At 38.9% G+C, this 11,614-nt stretch overlaps 1 protein-coding gene across 7 annotated transcripts; it reads left to right on the top strand.

Moving 5' to 3' along the window:
* The first annotated feature begins 536 nt into the window (after positions 1 to 536).
* On the top strand, positions 537 to 10,936 carry LOC119474536 (protein tyrosine phosphatase type IVA 2-like). 7 transcript variants are annotated; one of them, XM_037746593.1, is made up of 9 exons: positions 577 to 595; positions 888 to 941; positions 2,458 to 2,599; positions 3,229 to 3,354; positions 4,946 to 5,657; positions 5,755 to 5,847; positions 6,901 to 7,031; positions 7,419 to 7,493; positions 7,654 to 10,936. In XM_037746593.1, the coding sequence occupies exons 5-9, from the start codon at positions 5,562 to 5,564 to the stop codon at positions 7,763 to 7,765; spliced, it is 507 nt and encodes a 168-aa protein (XP_037602521.1). In that variant the 5' UTR covers positions 577 to 595; positions 888 to 941; positions 2,458 to 2,599; positions 3,229 to 3,354; positions 4,946 to 5,561; the 3' UTR covers positions 7,766 to 10,936. The 7 variants fall into 7 exon arrangements, with proteins under 7 accessions (XP_037602524.1, XP_037602522.1, XP_037602521.1 ...); XM_037746592.1 differs by having other exon boundaries at positions 2,455 to 2,599; XM_037746596.1 differs by lacking the exon at positions 888 to 941 and having other exon boundaries at positions 537 to 595.
* The last annotated feature ends 678 nt before the right edge of the window (positions 10,937 to 11,614 follow it).

The raw sequence follows: 11,614 nt of genomic DNA, 5'->3' as shown, positions 1-11,614 counted from the left end.
TTAACTGGAATCCACTCAATGACAAACAGCTTTTCCTTTTCCCCTCCTTTATTTTGTAGGTTGATTTGAAAGTTCAGTTAATTTTGGAATTATTATTAGCCATTAGTCATTAGGTGAAAAACCTTTGAAATAGAAAAAAATACAGAAAGGAAAATATACAGATTATTATAAAATAAGTATAAATAACAACAAATTCATTTTTTGAGGCTTTGCAAAATTCATTAATCCTTATTTAATTAAATACACACACTCCTATTAAATGCCTCATGTTAAATGCAAATAAGCAAGTGTCCACTGCTGCCATATAGCCTTTGCCTTAACATAAAGGTAAAATGTATAATGTGTATTATATTATTTTATTACTATTTTTTAATTATTTATTTAAACGCGATGTATTTTATAATTATGTTTGAGTAGATATTAAATCACGCAGTAATTTTAAACAACATTTCCCATAAGCCCATGTAGCCCAACCGGAAGTAGCGTCGTTCATTGTGGCTTACTTGACATCTCTGTTCAACATGTCTCCTTTGCAGACTCTTCTCTGTCATTAGAAGCCTCGGGGGGGGGGGTTAACGTGAAACTACTGCGTTTTGTAAGTAGCAGTCCTGTGTGTTTAATGTCATAATATATAGCAACTATTACCATGTATGTAACTAATGTTAGCTTTACTTCAACAGAGCAACATTCAAGCATTACAGTGATTTGTTTAAATTCGTCAAACCAGCAGGAGACAGGCTGAACAAAACCGGAAGTGTACTTACAAATTAAAACAGTGCAATGTGTATTTAATTTAAATCACTTTTATTGTTGAAAGTAACCGGAAGTAGCGTCGTTCATTGTAGCTAGCTAACTCGACATCTCTGTTCAACATGTCTCCTTCGCAGACTCTTCTCTGTCAGTAGAAGCGTCGGGATTTTAACGTGAAACTACTGCGTTTTGTAAGTAGCTTGTGTGTTTAATATCATATATAGCAACTATTACTATAATGTAACTAGTGTTGTGTGCGTTAACGACACCGCTGTCTCCGCTGGCTGCTACTGAACCCGGCTTTAAAGCCTGGAAGTGTGTTAGCTGTCTGTTTATCCTGGGTGACATGGTTGTTGACCTGGTTTTACATGACCTGGCTGGCGGCTGAGCCACTAATGACAGATGGCGTCGCTGATAAGTCTAGTGAGGTAAATCATGATGTGTCTTTAAACTAGGTCTGTTATAACCTCTTGTGATATGTACAGTAGTACAGTAGTAGTAACGTTAGGCTAGCTGGCTGTAATTAACCGTTGAACCGTTAGAACGTCGCCCCTAGCAACAGTTAACGTTAAGCTAGCTGGCTGTAATGACCGTTAGAACGTTTACCGTTAGAACCATTAGAACGTCGTCCTAGCAACCGTTAACACTCACATTATCTGAGCATAGCTAGCATCATTGATTAGCTAGCGATATTTCGTTAGCGTCTTTAGCAGTGTTTTTACGCTCTACTGTACCGTTAACTGTTCGTTAATTACGGTCGGCAACTTGCAGGTGCAAACGGCCATTGGTACAGTTAGCTAACGTTAACTGAACACCGTGACGTTAGCTTTGAAACGCCCCGTTATTGTCGCTTGGACACAATGTCAAAACTATATATGTAAAAACAGGTAGACTATCTTATGTTCCGTTATGCAGGGATACAGGTGGAGGATTTTAGTCGGGCTTAATGAGTTAACAACACTAATGTGGTCACGTTTGGAAAGGTTAGGTTGGTGTTACGGTTAGGTTTCCTTCATAAGCTACTGAAGTCTAGTGATGTGTTGGTCGCGAACGAGTCGGTTCAAAGAGCCGGCTCTTTTAAGTGAACGATAAGAGCCGGCTCCCGTCCGAGAGTAGTTTTTTTTCTTTTTTTTTTTCTTTAATTAATTCAAGGCAGAATGATAGGACGATCTTCTCCGCACCACGGGCACTCCATGCACTGACTGTGACTGAATGTTGTGTTAATGACGTCCCTGTGACTAATCAGGTGATGACAGACAGGGATCATGCCCTCAAGCAGGGAGGGGCGGGGGTGCACGGCGCGCTGACGGTCTACAGGTGCAGAGCAGGAGGGAGAGGAGGAGAGAAAGAGAGAGAGGAGGGCGGTGCACGAATAGCGACAAGATGAGTGAAAGTCGGAAACGAAGCAGCATGTAAAATTATGGTATTCTGGAAATTATAGGGTTTAGTATAATTATATTGAATACTTTAAGTGATATATGTGCACACATACTAATCATATGTCAAAACAGCGCTAAATTTGGCAGAATTATAAAAGGCAGAATTGGTAAAATGAAGAGCCGTTTGGGAGCCGAAAGAGCCGGCTGTTCTTGGTGAGCTGAGCCAAATGATCTGGCTCACTAAAAAGAGCCGGAATTCCCATCACTACTACAGTCACGCAACGTTAAACTGAGCATTATTAACATGTTTTCCGTTGTTACGCAGCAGCAGGTTAGCAGCACGCTAGCGGGCCGTTGTCAGCCAGGACCCAGACAAGAAGCAGCAGCATCATCAATGGTGTGTCTACATCCCGGAGCCGTCACATTTTCCTGTGTACGCTCAATGAACCATCTCCTCAGCTCTCATCACAGTGAGTATTTTACCACGAGTCACTTGCAACACAGTCCCATCTCTTATTAATACTGTGTTTTGCACAATTTAAGACAATACAACATAACAAAAAATTAAATGAATAATATACAGTGCAGGAAGAGGCAAAAAACCCACTGGGCTTATCTGAAGCCTCCACCTAGAGACAAGATTAATATAAAGAAATAATATGACTACATAATAGTGATAACAAACAATTAGGATAAGATATATATAATAACAACAATAACAATACAGTAAATATATCAAAAAAGATAAGTGTGTGTGTCTGTGTGTTGTGTGGAAGTGTATGGTTAGTGTTTGTGAGGAGGATATTGATTTAAATATCTATAAAGACTTCTGGGCAATCGTAACCAAACAACATTGTGAGTGGGAAAAAATTAAAAACATAAAAACAGATACATGGACAACATGAGGAAAAGCAATTACAAGACAGCAATTAAATGACACTTTGAAACATTTGACAGATGAACAGTTTATTGATAGATGTGAAAAGCTACTCCATAATTTGGTTCCCCTAAATCTTGTCCAAAATTGACCTCTACTAGTAAGGAATTTAGGAGGCTTACCAATCACACTAGCAATCCATTACTGTGTCTCTCTCTACAGGCTGCACATGTATGGCGTTTGCGAGTCTCGGAGGGGAGTTTTGCCAAGCCCAGCACCTGCTGCTTATTGTGGACAAGTGAACAGGAGACACCAGCTAGGCGCAAACACTGCCATTGACGTGCACAGGTGTGTAGTATACAGGCTGGTAGTGTCTTTATTCGGGTACATCATGAAAAACTTCCTCATTTTACCATGTTACTGTCCATGGGCAGCCGACAGTAGAGGTACACCTGAATCAGTGGTGATACAAATACTGATTTAAGTACATGTCCATATACTGTATGTATGGTAAGCCGTTTTAACATCTATTAGCTAGACTGGATATTCATTACTGATATCTGCAACATAATTTCAAAGCTGTAATTCAAGATATCTGTAATTATGCTTTGACTAGGCAAAACTCTAAATTTAGATATCTGTAATTACATTTTGACTAGTAAGATTCAAACCACTTTTGCCATTCATGTGTATGGGGTTTCTCATTACAGATATCTACAATTCAGTTGCAGATATCCACAATGTGAATTATGGATATCTGCAACTGAATTCTGACCAGTCGTAATTCCAGTTTCAGATATCTTTAATTCCCCTCAATTCAAGATATCTTCATTGTCCTTTTTAGATATCTTAAATTAAGTTTGAACTATTCAGAATGACGTTGTAGATTTCTTGTACTGGAATTATTTGAAATTATGTTTTAGATGGAAACTGAAGTTAGGAATAGTCATAATTTAATAGTAGATATCTACTATGAAGATATAGATATCTTGCAATGAATTTTGATTAGAGGTATCTCATTTGGAGATATCTTTAACTTTCATTCTGCCTAGTCAAACTGTAATTACAGATATCTTGAATGAGAATTTTGACTAGGCTAAACGGTGTTGCAGATATCTGTAATTATTTCGGAAGCAACGGCAAGTGCGAGGTGGGAGCGGCTATTCAAACATACTATGGCACTGCACTGCAACCATATGGTTTTATCAAGTCTGTAAGACAATAAATCTACAATACGCTGTCAGTTTCTACCACAACTCTTTAGTGAACAAAGCTCTCATTCGCCACAAATTCCTTGATTATAAGCTCTTTCTATTTCATGGCATTTTCTCACTATCCTATCCACAACAGCATAAGCTTCTGCTAACACTGTTCAGATGTTTTGTTGGGCCAATATCTAATGTGAAGCCTTGCATGAGCAATGTCATGCGCAACAATTTGGACTAGTCATAATGACGATTGAGATATCTGTGACTGTTATTTGGGATGGACAAAACTGAATCACAGATATCTGCAATTGTCATTTGGGATGTATGACGAGTCGACTGTTGTTTTCAGTGACATCTCTAACTCTCGTTTTGACTAGTCAGAATGACATTATAGATATTCTGACTAGTCACAATTTAATTACAATTCAAAGCAAGCTTAGCTAATAGATGTTGAAATGGCTAACTTCAGTTATGAATAGTAACAATTAAATTGTAGATATCTGAAATGGGACTTTTTCCTAGTAATAATTCTATTGCAGATATCCAGAATGTTCATTCTGAATATCAAAAATGCAATTGTGAAAGAGTAGCAGAATTGGCTATCAAATCTTATTCATGCTAGAATCACAGATGAAACATCTTATTGAGAATAGGTCAGTGGACAAAAAGATCATATTCATTATAAACCAGCATGGAAGGATGCCTTTATGACCATCTCCATGTCCTCATAGGTCCTTACTGCCATCCTGTTCAACCATATGAAGACAAGCCAACCTTCAGCCTGTCACCTGTCCTGGGGAGTAGGAGAGGCTTTGGCTTCATCCCAGGAGTTTCCTCACAGCTCTTCTCCTTTCCTGCATTTCATTTCTTCTTCTACTCCGATTCGTACAAGTCTTCTCTGAATGGGCTAGCAGATTTGAAAGAAAGGAAGGACAGATCTTTTTTTCTCTCTTAATTTTTTTTCTTCTCTGGACTTTGGGTGTCGTCTCTCCAGTCTCCAGTTTTGATTCCAATCTGTTAGAGTTTATTTTTTGTTTTTAACCAAGCCAATTTTAGTTTTTCCTTTTATTGCCAAGAAAAGTTTAGATTTGTTCCCCTCTTATTTCTATCGCAGGAAATTTGCCTTGTCTTATTGTTTTTTATCCAGACGACTTTTTGTCACAAAAGGAATAGAATATTTACAAAAGTGGTTTTGCATTTTTGGTTCGTAAGCAGTTTTTTATTTAGTGAAAACATTTTTTTCAATCTGAACACTTTCACTTTGATTCCTTCAAAGGCCCTATCTGCTACTCCATTATTCGAAGGATTTTTCTTTTTTTCTGTTAATAAACCTTTGAGGGTCTAAAAATGAATCGACCGGCTCCAGTGGAGATCTCTTATGACTGCCTGAGATTCCTCATTACGCACAACCCCACTAATGCACAACTGGGAAGGTTTATAGAGGTAACACACATTTTAAAAAAAATATTTATATCCTTCATTCATTTCCTTATAGTTATAGAGGAAGCAACAGTGTTAACAATTGTGTTTTGATGTGTAGGATCTGAAGGCGTATGGAGTAAACACTCTGGTGAGAGTGTGTGCTGCTACATATGACAAGACACCAGTGGAACAAGAAGGTATACAAGTCCTGGTAAGTGAAATAGATACACACCTGATTAAAGCTGCTGTAAAATAACTTTTTTATCATATTTGCGCCAACTGTCACGACAGTAGTACATGAGACAGATAATCTGTGGAAAAAAAATCAGGTTCCTCTGCCTCCCTTTAGTGCTCCTAATGGCATTTACAAGATTCCACCGCGCCCGAAGGAAAATAACCAATCAGAGCCGAGATGTCTCTAAAGCAGCTGTCAATCACTGCTTGTGAACTCCGATCAAACGGTCAAACTAGGCAGTGCTGATCAAATATGAATTAATATTCTGTTACTGTAATGCCTATTTTTCACCTAAATATTTTCAGAAACATCTTGTAGTGTACTGTTTAGCTGTAAAATGAGAACGTTTGATGTGGGCGGTGCTTGGTTTTGGCTCGACTGTTTTCAACATGGCAGCCGGGTCACAGACTCATAATCTAAAATATGTTTCTGAAAACGTTTAAGATGAGAAATAGGCATTACCGTAACAGATCAATCACGTCCTGTCCAGTGAATTCACTTTGATGCCCTTAAGCCCCTAGGAAAACAAATCGCTACTTGAAGTCCTTCTTTCCTTCTGTTATCAGGCTGCTAAATGTTGATAGTAGCTTTTTTGAACGAATACCTTATTTTGTTCTTCAACCACAGTAGTCGGTTTACACGAATGTCTGTTTTTCTTCACATGGCTGGTAAGCCTATACATGCATTGAATGTATGTAATGTACGTGCAATGTATAAAATGTTTTTATTTATTTATTTATTTGTGAATTTTGATTCTTCGTCTGGTCCTCGTGTGAGTCAGTATGCATGGGGTCACATGAGTTGCCAGTGTGCATCTCTGCACGTGGACTGAGTTATTTATTTATTCACTTATCGATTGTCTCTGACATACTGGTGACTGCTGCTGTCTGTGTGTCTGTGAGTTTGTGAATGGTCTGGGTAGATGGTAAATCTGAATTGCCCTTCTGGGATATATAATGTTGTCTGTATCTGAATCTTAATCTTGCAACAAATAAATGAGATCAAATACCGACTTGATATCCCCTCCAGGATTGGCCATTTGACGATGGTTCCGCCCCCCCAGAACAGGTGGTTGATGATTGGCTGAACCTGCTGCAGACAAAGTTTAGAGAGGAGCCTGGCAGCTGTGTGGCTGTGCACTGTGTTGCTGGATTAGGACGGTTAGTATGCACTACACACAGGATTTAACATGTTGAGTTTATCATGTACGAACGGCTTGCCAAGATAAATTAATGTTCACCCAAGTAAGGTTTTTTTTTTTTTTCAGATATGCACAAAATCTGTTGTTCAAACCTGGCATTCATTGTCAGTTGTAGTCATGTCAAAATGGCACATTACCAGCTACTGTGGTGCCAGTTTGATCTGTAGCTACAGGGGCTCAAAGTAAAATTTGCTACTGACTTGATTAAAAAGCAAAGCTAGAGCCAAAAGGCAGTACACAAACTGAGTTGGAATACTGTTTTAAAGTCTGTGCTTCATACAGAGCCTTAGGATTATAGCCCAAACAGATGGTTGTACATGTGTATCTACTTGTTGTTTGTCCTCAGAGCTCCTGTGTTGGTGGCCCTGGCTCTAATTGAGAGTGGGATGGAATATGAAGATGCTGTGCACTTCATAAGACTGTGAGTACAAGACACTAGTGTTCTCCATTTTACTTGATTGCACTAACAACTGCTCCGTCTTTTCATGTACCATATTCAGTACTGTCCCTGCACACCTGTCATTGTTTTTTAGAAGATAATGTTTCTTGTTTTGAGCATAACGTCTCTTTCATGTGGACAGGAAGCGTCGGGGAGCGTTCAACTCCAAGCAGCTGCTGTACCTGGAAGGCTACAAGCCTAAACTGTGTCTGCGCTCCAAAGATGCCAACGGACAGAGCTGCTCCATACAGTAGGAATCTACAACCTCCTTACATCTTCACTGCAGCTTCATAGGAGACTTTCAGCTTTTGATGTTAAATGGAAAGTTGAGTAAATGTTTGGTAACCTTGAAGACCATGACATCTTTTCAAAGCACTTGGTGTATTTCCAAAGATTAAAATTTCTGAAAATCTTCTAGAAAACATATACAACTTCTGATTTTACATAAAAAATTAGCCTAAAAAAGTGGAGGTGTTCAAAGTTTTTATTTCTGCTCCTGGGTCTGACCTCACCTTAATATGTAGCAACCCCCCCCCCCCCCACTTAGCCCATTAAAGGGAACCCCCACAGTCAGACAGAGTACATTTTAACTGTCAGCATCACTGTGAAATCATGCTTGTTTGGCTGTAAAAGTAAAAAAATAAAAGATATTCCAAAGGATACTTTCTCAATCCACTGTTACAGTTGCAGCTACAGTAAATGCTGTTGATGTTAAAGAAATACTTCACCTGAATCACCCCCAAAATGATCATTTGTATATCAATTACTCACCCAGTTTTACCTTGAATTTGTGATGCATGCAAACAGTCATGCCTCCGTGATGAACAAAGAATCCAAAAACGGAGAAAAGTTTTGATGAATTGTAAAATTGTAAATAAATGGGGGCTGTGTTTAACAACAGCAAAACTATATAAAAACATCCGTTTACAAACTCTCACACAACTTGTGCAATTTCGCTAGAACCGCACTATTTAAAACACTTTCACATAAACAGTTTTACGTTTGCTCAGGCGCGCTACTCGTCCGTGCGAGTACCGTTTATGCGGAAGTGTTTTTAATAGTAAGGTTTTAACGAAGATACATGTGTTTGGGAAGTATTGAGCATACGACTGAATAAATGACACTTGGATTATACTGCATGTTTTGATATAGTTTTGTTGTTGTTAAACGTGGCCCCCGTTTACTTCAATTCATCAAGAATTTTCTCTGTTTTTTTTATTCTTCTTTCGCCATGGGGGGCAGGTGAGAAAAGCAAATTTTTCTTCAAGAATTCAAGGTAACGCTGGTTGAGTTATTGATATTCAAATGATCATTATTGGGGGATGAAGTATTCCTTTAACAGACTTCAGATTTAAATTTACTTTGAGATCGGGATCAGTCATTATTAAAAATTCTGTGTCAGTAGTCAAGTATGTTTGACGGTTGATTCATTCTTGTGATGTTAAACTGGCCTGCAGCCTTGATATTTATTCTAAGCTCCATCACTACAAATGCTGAATAAATAGTCGGCAGTATGTGCTTTGGCTTGCTGGTTTGTTGCACATCAATCCACGCAGCAGTTCAGACTGATTCCAATATTTCCTCACTGACCAAATTGATGTCCTGCAGCCAGAATGTGGTGCAGATGATGAAGAAGTCAGACGAATTAGAAAGCATACAATATTTAAGAAATTTGATTACGAGTTTAAAAAGATTTATAAATGTGGCGTATGCTGTATTAAACTACACTACAATCTACCTACTTGTACATCCCATGTCTTAGGCACACAGTCTGCTTCTCTAGAACAAACTTGTGCTGGCTGTAAATGTTTTGACACTTTCCCTCATGTGTCGACAAGGCAAGAGGGCCAACATGTTAAAGGGATAGTTTGGGTGTTTTGAAGTGGTGTGTATGAGGTACTTGTCCATAGTCAATGTATTACTTGCAGTAGATGACGGTCGGCACACCCCCAGTTTGGAGAAACAGACAGAAGTTACTGCAAGGAACAAAAGCAATGCTTTACCTCGCCGTTAGACAGCCCTTTCCAACGGGGAACTGACGCTGTTTTATCCATCTAGGTTCTCGCCAAAGCCACCAGACTTCATTGAAAAAACTTGTAATTTTACCTCACAGAACACGGGTTGCTGGTCTATTGTTGCCTCAATCGGTTAGCTTGTTTGTGCTATTGTGTGACTTTGGTGAATTTGAACTAACTAAAGTTACGCAACTACACAAACAAACTAACTGATCGAGGCAGCAGTGGTCCAGCCACTCCTGTGTTCTGTGAGGTAAAATTACTGTTTTTTCAATGGAGTCTGGTTGCTTTGGTGAGAGGATAGATAGCGGCTTCAGTTCCCCGTCGTAAACATAGACTGTATAGCTGCCTCATGGCAAGCTAAACTGGCGACAATATTCTAAATATAGCATACACTTAAACTGATTTAGATTTTTTAAGCGGATAAAAAATACGGTATTGCTGCTGGCCCTGTCCACAGCAGTATATTGTTTTGCTCTCGTGTGGTTACTCCTGTCTGCTTCTCCAAACTGGGGGTGTGCTGACTGTTATCTACTGTAAGTAATACTCTGACTATGGATAAGTACCTCATACAACCCCACTTCAGAACACCCCGAACTATCCCTTTAAAAGGTCAGTTGGTGAATGTATTCATAAATGAACACTTTAAGGTTTTGGTAGATTGTCCTATTAGCTGTCAATGTGTAAAGATCATCAATGTGTCCTTGGTGCTTCATTGCCCCCAGTGCTCTGTACCTCCACTTCACCATATACAATGTAGTGCAACATAGTGTATGATGGAGTGGCAGCATACAGTATGTTATATTAGTCCCGCTAACAATTTTAGTATAGATTTTATTGAGTGGTATTTGCGTGACAACAGTCCAGAATGCACTGTTGACTGATAGTAGGCTCCACGCAGACACATGAGCATGTACTATTTAAGACGGTTAAGCCGGCATTTAACAAAGTAGGAGTGAGCTTTTAGTGATACAAACATGTAGGTCATTTTGTTGCCCTGGGTTTTCATCACTGAACAGTGAAATTGTACTAATGGGACAATCTCCTGAATACTTTCTGTATTCCTATTACAACCACCATGGAGCAGGACTGTAGAGCCAACATGGCTGCCACTGCAACCTTAGTGGCCATAGCTCTATCTCGTCTATCTCCGGCTCTGTACCTACTTAAGCTGTCTGGTCAGCTGCTGTGTTTGTAAGATGCTGTTGGGTCTTTGTGATGTTATTATTTTTCTATAGCTTTTTATTTTCTTTCTCTGTACCCTCTACCTATTTGTACGTGTTATTTATTTATTGATTCCACAGTGTTTCTTTGTGAAATGTCTGTCTGCTAGAAACAAATCTAGTAGTCTTGTTGGAAAATTAAAGTGTTTAGTAATGTAACATTTTCTTGTTGCAGAAACTAATTTGATAACTCTAGCTAGTCGTGTCTGTCTTGCGGTGTGAGTTTAGAAAACAAGGAGTTGTCATATTTCTTTATTTCATTTTCAAGAATAACATTTTTGCATAGAATTGATCAAATTTTCTTAAAATAATTTCAGATTAAGAGCCACATAAAGACAACTAGTGTAACACTGATCAGTTTCACATTGAACACATAATCGGTCAGACTTAGGGATGTCACGAGAACTTAAATTCTGAAAATGTGACGGTACTTGTTTTTCTACAGTACCGCAGGTTCCGTAAGTACCCGGGGGGCTCAAGACAAACGGCGTCTAAAATCCGAAAGGACGCGGTAAACTCACTATCGACTCGTCCACTATCCTAGATTTTCCCTGATAATGCTGTATTGTGAAAAACAAATCCTTGTTGAAATCGGTTAGTTAGTTCAGTGGTTCCCAAATTTGTTCACATCAAGGACCTTTTAAACTGACACAAATTAGACCACGGACCCCCATTTGATAAGATTATGTCCTATGGTTGCCCATCTTATAGGATTTTTGCGTTTAAACGCACGACCAAAATAGTCATACATTCTGTCATTGTGTTACTTATGGATGGAATTAAAGTGAAAATAAATTATTCCCCTTTTTGCTGGGGACCCCCTGGTACTCCTTCAAGGATCCCTGGGGGGACCCCACTTTGAAAA

The sequence above is a fragment of the Sebastes umbrosus genome, chromosome 16, assembly GCF_015220745.1.
Source record: "Sebastes umbrosus isolate fSebUmb1 chromosome 16, fSebUmb1.pri, whole genome shotgun sequence".
Classification (NCBI taxonomy): Eukaryota; Metazoa; Chordata; class Actinopteri; order Perciformes; family Sebastidae; genus Sebastes; species Sebastes umbrosus.
The sequence above is the reverse complement of the archived record's forward strand: the minus strand, read 5'-3'. Positions and strand labels throughout refer to the sequence as shown.